The following is a 14,976-nucleotide window of genomic DNA, read 5'->3' as shown; positions in this document are numbered from 1 at the left end:
GCTCATTCCTGCTCCCAGGGTCACTCCTGGAGTGCCCAGAGCTGGAAAGTTCCTCCTATGCAAAGTGTTCTCCAGCCCAGCTGGGTCAGTTTGTTTTTTCAAATGAAAAAACAAAGTTTATTTTAGAGTTTTCTAGATGCTCAGAGATACCATCAGCCATAAACAATGCCTTAGGAAGTAGAAGAGCAGTGAACATCATAATTTATTTTCTGTTTAGCTTTGGTTTATTTCTGTAATTCCTAAAAGAAAGTCTTGGGAGTAAAGAAGAAAAGTGGTGATTTTTTTTTATTGAAGTAGTGTGGCTATTGTGGTTTTTATTTAATTCTTTCCAAAAATTCCATTTCTTTACTAACTTCGTTGTTTTCCAAAATGACCAGTGATGACCAATGACCAAAATTTCCCACTTTGAGTCTTGATTATTATTTTATTTTATTTTATTTTATTTTATTTTATTTTATTTTATTTTATTTTAATTTTTAAAATTTATTTTATTTTATTTATTTCTTTATTTTAATTGTTTTTATTTTTATTTATTTTATTTTATATATTTATTTTTTATTTTGTTTTATTTTATTTTATATTTTATTTTTAATTATTTTATTTATTTTTATTTTATATTTAAATTTAAATTTTATTTTTATTTTTATTTTCTTTCTTTTTCCCATGAAGTGCAGAACTTGGGGCTTTTTAAAACCCAAAGTCACCTGCAGGGCTCGTGCCTCACTTTGTGGTGCTGTTGTTTTGCAGCAATGATTTCTCTGGTCACTAAATGATCAGCTGGGTGGTTGGATTGAACCATAAACACAAAAGCTCACTGGAATTTCAGGAATGTGAAGGGCATCCCTCACTTTTCATGGCAAAACCACCAGAAATTCCCCCACGAAGCCTTTGCAGGTCAGTGGTAGAGAAAAGTGTCTGTGCACCACCTGCATGTGGTACCTTTATATTCCTATTTATATTCCTGCCATCTTATTGTCAGTGGGATGTTATATATAGCTTTTATGGTAATTTTGTGTGCTGAATGCAGTTTCCAGGGAAGAAATTGCATTGAGAAATGGGTGAAGAAGTAATAATAATAGCAATAATCTGCATAAGGCCCTGTTGTTAAAACCCACAGCCCTACATCTCCTGAAGAAAAATGCACAGTTAAGAGAATAGTTTTCCAAACAACATCTCCAAATGACTTGGAGGGTGGCTTTAGCCAAGGGATGGAGTGGCAGGACGAGGGGAAATGGCTTTAAACTGGCAGAGCTTTGGGTTAGATGGATATTGGGAAGGAATTCCTGGTTGTAAGGCTGGTGAGGCCCTGGCAAAGTTGCCCAGAGAAGCTGTACCCCATCCCTGAAGTGTTCAGGGGCAGGTTGGAATATCTGCTTGAGTTGTTTTGGTGTGTCCTGGATTCCAGGAGCAGGGAAAAGCCTCAGCTGGGATCAGGGGCCCTCCTGCTGCCCTGTGGGTGTGGGACAGACCCTGAGCTAACCCCAGAGCCAGAACCAGGCCTGGGTTTGCCTGCAAATAAGGAGCTGTTTTACAGGGGAGAATGAGACACAGTTTAGCAAACACTTAAGGGCTGAGTTAGTTTTAATAATGTTGTTTAATCCTGTAGAAATTGAGAGGATTACTTATCCTGAACACTTCCCTGGCTGGGGGCTGGGATCTGTGAGGAGCTGGCCTTGCACAGGGCCTGTCTTGATCTTAGGGGATGCTGGGAAAAATATTCCTGATATTGGGACAGCCCTTCTGGAGATGCTTCAGGGAGGCTTTTTGTGCCTGAGCCCTCACACTGGGTGGCTTGGCTTTGTCACCTGATGTGGATTTGGGATCTGTGGGTTTGGGATCTGTGAGTTTGGGATCTGTGGGTTTGGGATCCCCCCTCGGCTGTGCTGGCTCCTCACTTCCTCACCTGAGTGTGGATTTGGGATCTGTGGGTTTGGGATCTGTGGGTTTGGGATCCTCACTTGGCTGTGATGGCTCCTGACTTTCTCACCTGATGCGGATTTGGGATCTGTGGATTTGGGATCCTCACTTGGCTGTGCTGGCTCCTCACTTCCTCACCTGAATGTGGATTTGGGATCTGTGGGTTTGGGATCTGTGGATTTGGGATCCCCACTCAGCTGTGCTGGCTCCTCACTTTCTCAGCTAAGTGTGGGTTTCGGATCTGTGGGTTTGGGATCCATGGATTTGGGATCCTCACTGGGCTGTGCTGGCTCCTCACTTCCTCACCTGAATGTGGATTTGGGAATCTGTGGGTTTGGGATTTGTGGATTTGGGATCCTCACTGGGCTGTGCTGGCTGTTGACTTTCTCACCTGAGTGTGGATTTGAGATCTGTGGATTTGGGATCCCAACTCAGCTGTGATGGGTCCTGACTTTCTCACCGGAGTGTGGATTTGGGATCAGTGGGTTTGGGACCCATGGGTTTGGGATCCCCACTGGGCTGTGCTGGCTCCTCACTGGAAGCAGTGCCAGGCTCTGATGTGCCAGGCTGAGCAGAGCTTGGGGCTGCTCAGCAGAGAGCAGAGGGAGCCTTGCAGGGAAGGAGAACAGGGAACTTTTCCATTTCCCTGGAAGTCAAACCCCGCGGTGGCACTGTCTGATTCATAAACTGGATTTTTACTTCAGAAGGCTAAAAATAGAGCATGGAGGAGACTCATTCAGTCAGTCTGGGACTTCCCTGGTGCTATTTTAAGCCCCCTGGAGCAGGGCTGGGGGTGCCAGTGGAGCTTCCAGGCTCTGTGCCCTGTCTGGGCTGGGTGTTCCAGGTACCACTCGAGGTGTTCTGTGCCCTGGTGAGCCCTGGAGCCTCTCAGGGATGTTCTGTTCCCTGTTTTCCACATGGAAACCACTCACTTTTTGGGTGATTCCCAAAAATCAGCCTGACAGCCAGGCTGGCATTCATGGCACGTGAAAAATGGGAGGGATGAAGGTGGCAGAAGAGTGTGGAGGAAAAGGATGGTGTGAGATGAGGCTCTCATTGATGTCCTGGGATAAAAATGTGGCTCTGAGTTCATCCCAGGAGAAAATCCAGGGTTGTGGTCCCTGGTGGGTGGTGTGGAGGTGGCTCAGCAAACCAGGGGAGCATCCCAAAGTAAAATTCCTGAATAAAGGGTTGGATGCAGGGCAGCCCCAGGCAGCAGCAGCCCCCAGGGGTTGGGTTTGTACACCTGGAGCCCACTCAAGAGGCCCTTTATCCATGTCCCATCCCAGGAGACTGGAAACCAGTCCAGAAATAACAGGTTTGCTTTTATCACTCCAGCTTTGAAATGGTGAATGTGAACAAGGGTGAAACACACTTTAAATCTACCTCAAACCCATTCTTTGTTCCTCTTCATTGAAAATTCCCCATAGCAATTAAATCTTCCATCAAAAATGAGAGTTCTTCTGAAAATCCTGGTGGTTTTATTGCTTCTGATTGCAGTGCTGATGAGAATATTTTGGTGTTGAATCACTCCTGGCTGTTTTCTGCCAGAAAAGGGCGATGGTCTGCACCCACCTCTGACAAACTGATGATGCATCTTTATTGAATTGCAAGAAGCCAGAGCTGTTCAGCCTTGGCAAGTTTTGCCTCAATAAGATCATTCTGTGTGAGGAGAGCCACGAAAGGAGTTGTAATCCTTTTGTAATAAAACACAAACTAAGAGGGTTTTTCCTCAATGCTTCTTAGTGTTGCATAAAACCTGTCAGGGCAGGTCTGGGCTGATTAAATGAGTGTGGGGATGGAATTTCCTCAGATGAAGCTGTTCAGTAATATCCTGAGGGCTCAGTGTCTTTTGTGCTCAGTGGTGGAAGCTAAAGCAGGGTGCTGCCAGCCCTGGTGGTGACACTGTGACACTCAGGGGCGACTGGAACATTTCCATTGCAGCTCCAAGCACCAGGCTGGGGGTCCCTGGGCTGCCACCAAACCTTCCTGTGTCCTCAGTAAGCACTCCAGCCTCTTTTTCTCTCATTTCCAGGTGATCTCTGCAGTATCCAGGCTCTCCTTCCACAGTATTGCTCAAACCAAAGGAATTAGGTAAGATCCTTTCAATATGATGCCTTAAAAAATAACATCTCTCTCTCTCCCCCTCTCCATATTCCTTGTATTTAATCACATCAGACTCTTCAGAAGCTGCACATAATGGGGTTGAACAGATGGGATGCAGGTAGGAATAGTTGCAGATGAAATAAGTGAAAATATTAGGAATTGTGTACCCTGTTTGGGCTGGGGAGGGCAGCAGGGACAGTTTTGCTGTCTCTGGCTGGAGGTTTTGCTCATCTCCACGAGGGATCCCAGGAAAGCCAGCAGTGCCCAGGAGCTGTGGCATCACCCCAGTGTCCCCAGTGTCCCCAGTGCAGGAGAGCCCAGGGACCTTTCTGCCCCAAACAACTGGGAAATGTCCCCTGGCGGTGTCACAGGCACATCCTTGGTGTAGGATTGCAGGGTGTGCTGCCTGCTCCTCCTCTGAGGGAGCAGTGCAGAAGGAATTAAAAGCAGCAGACAGCCCCTATTAAGCAGAGCTGTTATCCTGCTCTTTGTTCAGCTCCCTGCAAAATTGCTTTGCAATTGCTTTCCCTTGTTAGAGTGCATTTGTATTATTAATCTGGGAACATCTCATTAGGGCCACAGCTATAACAGGGATGAGTTTGCAGCCTAAATTACCTCTGCTCGTTCTTCTGGGGAGGGAGTGTGTGTGTTTTCACTCCCCAGCTACAGAACACATTGGGTTTTCTCCACAGCACGTGTCCTGCTGCTGTTCTGGTGGGGATCTGTGGTGCCTCCCAAGCCAGGATGAAGGAATGGGTGGGATTCCTGCCCCACTCCCAGCCCTGCCACCCACCCCCAGCACTCTCTGCCACAATTCCCACTGTTGGAACATATTTTCCCTGCCTTGTCTGTGCTGAGATTGCTGGAGGGGAACAGCTTTTCACGTGTAAAACCAGCTCAGAGCCTTCCCATCTGTTAAACACAGATCCCAGCAGGGCTGGGGGAGAGGCAGGGCCGAGGATCTGGGGGACAAAGATGTGCTGTAAGTTAAGGGCTGTTTGTTGTGATGATAGCCCTGAGTCCTGCAGGAGCCTGCAGCGGTTTTTGTTTTCAGGGAAAAGAGCATCCAAGGGGTTTGGAGGCTGGGGGATTCACATGCACAAACTGCAGTGCCTTGGCAAGGGCTGGGTGCAGCCCCACATTTCCCTTCACAGAGAAAAGCAAGGCACAGTTCTTCCCAAGAATATTTCTGGGATTCACATTCTCTGAACCTCAGAGAGAGAAAACACAATTCTTACATCATTTGCTGTGCCTGTGTTTGTGCCAGAGTAGAATGCAAGATGGAGATTGTTTACCCACAGTGATGGGGTTTTGTTTCCTTGGCCTGTAGGACCAAGAGTGTGTGTTGGGAGTGTTGGGTGACAGTCACGAGATTCTGGGCAGTGTCTGCAGGGTTGAGTGCTTGGCAGGTTCAGTTTTAAATAATAATAATAATAATAATAATAATAATAATAATAATAATAATAATAATAATAATAATAATTAGTAGTAGTAGTAGTAGTAGTAGTAGTAGTAGTAGTAGTAGTAGTAGTAGTAGTAGTAGTAGTAGAATAATATAGTATAATAAAGTAATTAATTAGTCTCCTGAGAGTGATGGTGTTTTGTTTCCTTGGCCTGTCAGGGCCAAGAGTGTGTGTGTGTGTGTGTGTGTGTGTGTGTGTGTGTGTGTGTGTGTGTTGGGACTGTTGGGTGACAGTTACGAGATTCTGGGCAGTTTGTGCAGGGTTGAGTGCTTGGCAGGTTCAGTTTTAGATAGAATAATATAGTATAATATACTACTACTACTACTACTAATAATAATAATCATCATCATCATCATAAATAATTATAATATTATAATAGTATAATATTATACTATGTCACACTATATTATAATATTATAATACAGTGTAATATAGTATAATATTATAATAGATAGAATAATATAGTATAATAAAGTAATTAATTAGCCTTCTGATATCCGTGGAGTCCTCCTCATCCTTCTCTCCCCTTGGCAGGGCCATCCCAGCATTGCTGTAGCTGGGTTTGGGGCATCACTGGGAGGTTCCAGGTGTGACCCCTGGCAAAGCCCTTCCCAAGGCAGGGAGGGGGGTCCTGGATCCAGCTCAGAGGATGAAGGAGCTGCATCCCCTGGGAAGGCTTTGCTGAGCCCTCTTGGCTCTGTGAGGGTTGGGCATAGCTGGGATGCAGAGACAAGGGAGGCTTTGCTGTTCTTGTGGGGATGTGGCTTTTTCTCATTCATTTTACAACTGGCATTCACAGTTCCCACTAAAATCCTTTATCTTGGAAGCCTTTGGCACCATAATTACACAAGAATAGCACAGAGCTTATGAGCCTTTGCTTCTAACCCTGTTTTCCTGTGTGTTAACCCTGTTTCTCCTCCAGCTCTGCAAGAACAGAAAATGCTGTCACTCCTTTAGCTGGAAAACAGAACAGACTGGAAATGAATTCTGTAATTCCAGGAAAATGCCCTCCTGGGAGTGTTGCCTCCCATCTCACTGTCCCCTGCAGCCACAGAGCCCTGGCTTTGTCCATTGCTGCATCTTCTTTCCTTTAAATTAGGTGATTTCTTGCTGCACCATCACAAACCCCTCAATGGCAGAAACTAATCTCAAATGAATGAATCTGAATTAATCTAATCTTGTGGGAACCAGCAGCAGCTCTGGCTCCCTGAAGGGACTGCTCACATCAGCCACCACTGCTCGTTGGGTCCATCCTCTTCCCTCTCCCAGTGAAGATGCTTCCCTTGGAATTGGGAAAAAAATCTTGTTGGCTTAGGCACAGTGCTTAAAACCATGGTAAATACAGTGAAATTTGGATGCTGGGTGGATTGCATGGTCTTCAGCCCCACAGCATGAATGTGGCTCTCCTCCAATCCCTATTTTAGGATCTGAGAATCAGGATCACACAAATGAACAGTGAAATAAATCCCAAAGCCTGTTCCTTGTCCTTGAACAAGTTTCATGGCGTGGAGAAAAATAAAAATCAATCTTGTGTGCTGTTTAGTGTAAAAAAAGAAATCCACTTTTTCTGTCTTAATAATTTCTGGCTACAGGAACCTTGGCAGAGGAGCTGTGTTTCCCAGAGTCCTGCAGATAGCTATCAGGGTATCTCTGTGGAGATGACAGGGTGTTTCTTCCAAGACACAAGCAGCAAAACCAGGGCAAAATCTCCATCCTGAGTGCAGTGTTTTATTTGCAGTGGGCCTAATGTGCAGCAGCTGTAGCTACAGCCCTGCTGTGGCCATCCTCTGCCTGCCCTGTCCCCATCCCAGGGCTGCTTGCACAAATCCTGCAGGAAGCAGAGTCCTTCAGGCTCTGTGCTGATGGGGTGGGAACTTTCTGCTGGGATTTTGGTCCCTCTGTTGTCCCAAAGGGTTTTACACAGGGACAAAGAGCAGATCCCATCCTTCTTGTTCTTCTCTCTTCAGCCCACGTTGTTTGTGCTCTTGGGCCTGAGATTTGGATCATTTGGGAATTTTCTGCTGGGATTTTGATCCCTCTGCTGTCCCAAAGGGTTTTACACAGGGATAAAGAGCAGATCCCATCCTGCTTGTGTTTCTATCTTCAGCCCACAGTGTTTGTGCTCTTGGGCCTGAGATTTGGATCATTTGTCCTTGGTCCCCAGCTAGAGATGGAATTGTTTTGTTTCCCTGCTCTGTGCAGAGAGCTCACCATCCCTTAATATGAAGCTCAGAATTACACACAAAAGCAGCACAGAATCTGAAAAATCATTGCTCAGGAGAGGAGATTTATTTGTTATTGGTTCTCATCCTTCTCTCCATCTCTTTGGAGGACTGTCAGCACTTCCAGGGAGAAGTTCCACTGTGCTCCATCCCTGAACAAGGAGCCTTTATTATCCAGCTAGGATTTTCCACTGCAGCCCTAATTCCATTACCCCATTCCCACGCTGGCTGGCACTTCCCAGCCAGCCTGCAGGATTCTGTAGCAGCTTGCTCTTTGCACAGGGATGTCGTGCAAAGCTTCTCCTGGGCTTTGGAGCCAGAATTCTCATTCCCTTCCCGAGTTTTCATTCCCTTTTCGCGTTTTCATTCCAAATTTTCTTGAGCAAACTCAGCTCTCTGGAGGACAACAAGACTTCTTATTGCAGGTCCCAATAAACCAGGATTATAATAATTTTCTTAAAGCTTTATTTTTTTTCCCCTGTTTTCCCTTAAGACTTTCCTGCCACAGCCACGGCTGTTCCTGCTGCCTGTGGCACATCCTGGCGTCCTCTGGGCTCCATCATCCTCCTCGTGCTCTGGGGGCTGAAAGGGAGCTCTGAGCAGAGCAGGGGGCATGTGTTTATTCATCTCCCTGAGATCTGTGTTTTTCCTGGAAGCAGAGTTCTGCAAGCAAAGCAGGAGGTTCAGGAATATTGGCTCCTGCTGCCTGCATGCATTTTTCATGTGTGCACAGCAAAGCCCAGCTGAGGAGAGGGAAGGGGTTTGCATGTTCAGAGGCCTTTGTGGAGGCCCTAAATCTGAGTAAATCCTTTCTCTGTGAACTGAACCGCTCAGTGACTCTCCTCAGAAGGCACCACAGTTAATGAAAGACAGTTAAAAACATTTGCAGATGGGCAGGAGGGTGAATCCTGGTTGTCAGAGGAGGTTTTCTCTCACAGTGGCAGTGCTTTGGCTGGGCCATGGAGGCCCAGGACACAGGGATGAGTTTTCCCCCTCTTGGGGCCAAGGCAGGACCCCTTGTGTCAGCTGGATGTCAGCTTCCTCAGTGATTCAGCCACCAGTGCAGAATTGAATCTGCAGTTTTGTCCAGGTTTCATGACTTGAATCCATTTCCACATCTGACTGAGGCCCACAGTGGTGTGGGGTGACCCCTCTGCTTGCAGTGGGGGTAACCCTGTAAAAGGGGCTTTGTGATCCTGAACCTGAGTAAATCCTGATCCTTGGGAAGGCTGGCCTAGAACAGAGACTAGATGGAGTTAAAGAATAAAGCAGGGATTTATTAAAAGGATCTCCTCAAGGGATCCACCTTGGGCAGCACAAGAGCCCAGCCAGGGCTGCACCCAAGATGAACCAAAATGGTCCCAAAATGCACCCAAGATGAACCAAAATGGTCCCAAAATGCATGGCCGGGCACGGGGTCTCTCCCTTGGATCAGTTCTGCTCCATTTGCATCTTGCAGTTCATTGTCCCATTCCAGCTTTAGCCCCTGCAGTCCCATCCTTGTTTTTCTCTCTCCAGCCCACGGGGTTTGTGCTCCTGGGCTGAGATTTGGATCATTTGTCCTTGGTGCCCAGCTGGAGCAGGAATTGTTTTGTCTCCCTGCTCTGTGCACAGAGCTCACCATCCCCTGATGTGAAGCTCAGACCCACACACTAAAGCAGTGCAGAATCTGAAAAACATAAAAGCAAAAACTTAAGGCAGCAATCCCACCATCAAACCCCACATCTTGCAGAAGGTGTGGTGGCACGAGCTGGAGCTGATCAGGATGTTCCCCTCGCTGTCCTGAAGGAGAGAAGGGAGATAGGGAAGATCTTTTATGGCCTTTACAAGGATTCTCCAGCGTGCTCAGGCTTCCTGCAGATCAGATTTGGTCTCTGCTGCCCCTTCCCCTGGGGATGGGAGGCAGATCCAGCTGGGTGTGAAAATGGCAAGCAATTAAAGGCACTAACAATTAAGTCCTCAAGTGTCTCCTGATGAGGAGGTTGTTAGGGCTCCTCTTCTCCTGAAGGTTGGTTTTACAAGGCCTGTTTTATTCCCTGCCAAGGGCTCTCTGGAATTGCACTCTGCCCATTATTCTTTTACTGCCGTTGTGTTTTCCTTGTACACACTTTAAGTGTTGCTATAAAACGGATGGAGAAGGCTGTGGGAGGATCTGCATCTGGAAATGGGTACAGTTGCTGGTTTTTCAGAGCTCTCCTGGAACTGGGACCAGTTTTGGCACAAACTCAGAGAGGCTCAGCACAAACCCCACAAGCAGGAGGTCAGGTGGGAATTGTTTCTTCTGACACCACCAAACCTTTAGGAGTCACTATACAAACCTTTTTAGGAGTCACTATAAAGCTCCTCCATTTGTTGATAAGCAGAATCCTTGGCTGAAAAGCAGCTCCTTTCCCACTTAAAAAAAAATCAACAAAACACATTAACAGATTTTTTTTTTTTTGGCAAGTTTATATCCTCACAGAGAGCCTGAAAAAAATATCCCTGACATGTTTTCCTGCATGCCTGCTTTGTAGGCTGGGGGGATGCTGAGGTCACCCCACAAGCATCTGCTCACAAAGCAAAGGCAGCTTCTCTGTCCCCCTCCCCTGCAGCAGCTTTGCTTAATGAGCACAGCTCTGATGAGCTCAGCTCTGATGAGCTGGGCTCAGGTGGGGCTTGCTGGCCTTTGGGGTCACCTCCTGTGTCACTGGTGCTTCCCCCAGCCTCCTCCTGGCTCACTGCCCGCCCTGTGGGACCTTTCCAGCACCTCCCCAAAATGCAGCTCTCGCCCCCAAGGATGCTCCAAGGATGGAGAAGGTTCCAGGCTCTGAAAGAGGGGACCTGGGAGGTTCCCAGCACTGGGGGCTGGGGTCACTGCCATGGGCTGTGCCTGGAGAGGGGCACTTGGATGCTCTGGGACAGCCCAGGTGTCTCTGCACCTCCCTGGGGAAGGGGTTCCTGGTGGCCTTCAGGATGGGCTGTTTGGAGCTGGTTTGTGCTGCAAGAGGGTTTATCCCCTCTTGGCTGGGATGTGCTGGTGCTGGAATCAAACAGAAAGGTCCATTTTGGTAGTGATTTACTGTTATTGGCACATGTTTCACAGGATGGCAGCTGCTCAGGTACAGCAGGAAAACTCAGAGTGCTGAAAGATCTCCAAGTTAAAAAATGGGGGTTTCAGGATTTGTGTTTTCACCAGCTGTTTTCCAGTGTGAGGCAGTGGATGTTGCTGGTTGAGCTGCATCCCAGGTCTTTACTGGGGCAATCATTCCCTAGTGGTTGGTTGTGCTGTTACCCCACAGAGTCTGGATCTTTTTTATTCCTTTCTTTTCAAGAAAGACATTTCTGGATTCCCCTTTTGATTTTATCCATCTGTTCTCTTCAGTGTGGAGCTGAAGTGAGGAGAAAATCATCCCTTTTGCTTGAGTGAGGCATTGGTACACGAGGGGTTTTTAAAAACGCGATAATGTGTTGAAACATAAAATTCTACGAGCTGTTATTTTCTTGTCTTCTCATCTCCAGAAATGCTCAGTTCAGATTGGAGCTGAGGATAAAGCAGGGCCTGCAGCTCGCCCTTGGGTGCTGATACTGCACTGAGTATTCCCCTGCAAAATCATCATCATCATCATCCTCATCTTTGTGTTAGCTGGTGATGTAACTCCCTCTTTCCCTGCTGAATTTCCATCAGAATTCATCTTGCAAGAATTTCTGCAAGTTCCAGACCACAAATAAAAGCAAACTGTAATTTTTCAGAGGACGTGTCTAAAATTTGGCTCCCCGTGAGGTGCTTCTTTCCAGAGATGAGTAATGTAACAGAAAAGTGTGATTTTAATTAAATTCAGCAGCTTTTGGTATGCTCTGGTGGGTCTTGTTCTGCACAGGGAGAATTGATTCTATTCTGCTGTATAGAAATGGATTTTGGGGGCATTAATAGGGTGGTTTTACCTCTCAGGACCAGGATCATTGCCTGGTGCTGCTCCTGTTTCACAGGTGGGATCCAAATCTTGGAGAGGCAGCTCCAGGTCACCTCTTTGCTGGTGCCTGGTCAGCTCCCAGCCACCTCTTGGTAAATTAATGCTGCTTTTTATGTAAATTAATCTGCCTAGTTCCATGAAGCCAGTGAGGGGAGCATTTTCAGTGGTGTGTAAAAGTCTTGGAAAAATACCTGATTTTCTTTGGGCAGCTCCAGGAGTGCTCAGGGTGGCAGGCCCAGGGTTCCAAAACTGACAGGGGGCACAGGAATGGGGTGATCCCCAGTGCCTCGTCCTCCTGGAGAAAAAGAGGAGGAAAAAAGAAAAGGTGGCAGCTACCAAAATGATGTCCTGGGAACAGCCAAAGTCTGATATGTTGGGATTGAAGCAGCATTAAACTTCAGCAGTGGGACAGAAAGACTTTTCTGGAAGCATGGGGGCTGTGGGGCTGAGAACCCCGCTCCCAAACTCCCATGAAAACACAGCCTGAAGCTGGAAATGTTGGTGAAGTCAGTGTCCTGTGGGATTTCTGTGCCTTGCCACGATGCTCCCCTCAGAACAGGGATGTCAGGGGGTCTGTGCACCCAGCCAGGGCAGCTGGAGCTCCTGCAGGGTGCAATTGCAGGCTGTAGGCTCCACACCACGGGGGTATTTTTCTGCCAGGAGGATCCAGCATAGCCCTGTCCATCCCAGCAGAGCTGCAGGAGCTCCTTTGCACCAGCTTGAGGCTCTGGTCCTTGCCATTAGAGGAGAAATGCCTCGCAGAAGGGACAGCAGATGGGAGCAGCTCAGGTTTCCTGGGTGTCACACACTCCACCTGCTCTCTGAAACACTCAAGTGTTATCCCTGGGCTCAGGAAAACAGGGGCAGATTATCCTGCTGGCGCTGGGAGGGTGGGATCCCCCTCCAGGAAGGGATAAATCACCTCCTTTACACTCCTCAGGGGGTTTGCACAAGTCAGGGAAGCTTCCTTGCAGATCTGCCTGACAAACCATCTCCACTGAGAGCAGCTCCTTGGCATGGAGTGGGACATTTCCTCCCTCTCTGCTTCTCACCAGGCTTGCTGTTCCCAGGGCTGGTGTTTGACCCCAAGAAATCCAAGTGGAGAGTGGAAAAATGGTAAATAAACCACGCTGGGTCCTCCTTGCTCTGTCCCACATGGATTTATTTTATGAGGCCAAGGTGCTGCTGTACAAAATGATCAGACTGAAGCTGCTCATCCCTGCCCCTCTGCTCCCTGCAGAGGTGGAGAGCTGGCTTTACCGCTCTACAAGGCAGCCCAGATGCTGAAATATGCTCATAAATAAATAAACCCCCCTGTTTATTGCTGTTAGAATTGCAGCCTACCTGGCTCTTCCCGTTAAATAATTCAGAGCAAAGAGCAGCCAGGCAGTGCTGAGAGGTTCCCTGGGCAGGGGTGGATGGTGAGGATGTGGTGTGGGAGGGATCACAGGGCAACCTGAGAGCAAGGGAGGGTTTTTTTGCATGAGGTGCCTCGTGAAATATTCATTGATTGTCCCCGTGGGTGATGTGCTGTGGCTGTGGCTGGTTCTGCCTCTGTCCCACTTGCAGGGAGCTCTGGGGGATCCAGAAATGGCCAAAAAATGTTTTGTAAGATCAAGGGGGTGCTTTGCATCAACGTGTGCTGTAATCCTGCCCTCCAGAGGAGCGGCTCACTCCAAACTCCAGAACAAATTGCTTGGTCCATTCTTCCCTTCTCAGCCCTAAACAAACCCATCGGATCAATCCCACTTCCCTTCCCTCCTTTGATCTCTGCAAGTGATGCTGTGCACTGCTGTGGGGTCTGTCTGTGCAGGAGTCGACTTTGGGAGCTTTATTATCTCTTAAGAGCCTGTTCCAGCTCTGTTTGATGCCACTGGGGGCTTTTGCTTTTCATCTGAGCAGGGTGGGGCTGGCAGCAGCCCCTGCACGGGCTGGGAGGATGAATGGCTCAGCAGGTGCATTTACATGCTGGTGGGGGGAGAAAAGCTGGTGCTTGGCTGAAGATATGAAATAAGAGACGTTTTCAAATGAATTTTAACAAACTGGGGTCTCTGCAGACCTGTTGGGTTTCGGTGGACTCAAAGTGCTCATTGCTGTTGGGCATTCCCAGCTCTGCTGTGCTCCTACAGAAGGATTTGCAGTGTGCCTGGAGGTCTTGGACAATTTCCCAGGGAATCCAGAGCTTTTATTTCTTTTGCTTGACAACATTTTTACTCATTTTGCCAAAAAAAAAATAAAAATAAAAAAAGGACACAGAGATTGGTCCCAAACCAGGTGTTTGCTGTTGGGGAGCTCATGGCTGGGGAAGGTGCAGCAGCTTCACCCACCTGGATGGAGATGCTGCTCCCTGCATGGCTGGGGCCAAGGGCAGGATCTGCCTTAAAAGATCTCCCAGCTGGCTTTTCTTTGTGTTGCCTTGATGGGGATCTGGTGGGGTGGGAGTGAGAGCAGAGTTTCTCTCACCCACTCTGTCCCTACCACATCAAATCTGATTTTGCAGCCAGCTCAGGTGTGTTCAGGGACAAAAAAAAAAGAACCTAAATAGATGTGTAAGGGAGCTTAAGTCAAAAGTAGGGAGATATTTCAAGTAGTGGCTGTTGGTAGAGCTAAATTAAATTGTGTTGTTGCACTTAGAGCTCCTGGGGAAGAGCAAGGGACGAACAAAGGAAAAACCCAAGGCTTTGTCCCAAAAGCTGCCCTTCAGCTCTGGATTTTGGATGGTCCATTTAGTAATCCTCACCCTGGTGTGACTTCTCCCTCTAATTGCATTCTCTGAGTCCTTATTTAGCCATTAGCTGCCACTGCAGGGACACAGGTTATTAATTCCTCCCCTGCCCTGACTTTCACTCTGGGCCCTCACCAGCACTCAAGGTGAAGCTGGGAGGGCCAGGGCAGCTGCATCCCCATGAAACTCTGATTAGAAAACATTTTTCTCCCTTTTCTGTTCCTTGTCTTACATGGGGGGGTTGTATCACAGGAGCCAATTACACCTCATTCACAGATTTATGGCTGGACATGTGTCCATGTGATTTTAATATTTTTTATGGCCCTTTTACTCCTTTCTCTCTGGTGTGACAAGTGCTGGGGAAGGAAACACTCAGAGAACAAGAGCAGAAAATACACGTAAAAGAAAGGAGGTCGTGCCTTGTGGTGGATTTTTTATTGTTGTTGTGACAAGTGATATTTAACCAGAAGTCACCTCTGAGTTCTGCCTTTTAGCCAGAGCTTTGCATGTTTTGCCTCCCTCCCTCCTGTGTTGCCACTTTGCACATGGACACACCTTGGGATGGCTGGAATTGCTCCATGGCTGGGCTCAGC

The 14,976-nt window shown here is 47.6% G+C and overlaps 1 protein-coding gene across 7 annotated transcripts in view; it reads left to right on the top strand.

The window, feature by feature from the left end:
• Positions 1–14,976, top strand: part of VAV2 (vav guanine nucleotide exchange factor 2) — a 120,524-nt gene that overhangs the window by 69,025 nt on the left and 36,523 nt on the right. For all 7 annotated transcript variants that reach the window (XM_054646551.2, XM_054646552.2, XM_077189313.1 and 4 more), the window contains exon 3: positions 3,953–4,011. In XM_054646551.2, coding sequence (XP_054502526.1) covers positions 3,953–4,011 — 59 coding nt within the window. The remainder of the gene's footprint in view (positions 1–3,952; positions 4,012–14,976) is intronic.

The sequence above is a fragment of the Agelaius phoeniceus genome, chromosome 21 (genome assembly GCF_051311805.1).
Source record: "Agelaius phoeniceus isolate bAgePho1 chromosome 21, bAgePho1.hap1, whole genome shotgun sequence".
In the NCBI taxonomy this organism is placed as follows: Eukaryota; Metazoa; Chordata; class Aves; order Passeriformes; family Icteridae; genus Agelaius; species Agelaius phoeniceus.
The sequence above is the reverse complement of the archived record's forward strand: the minus strand, read 5'-3'. Positions and strand labels throughout refer to the sequence as shown.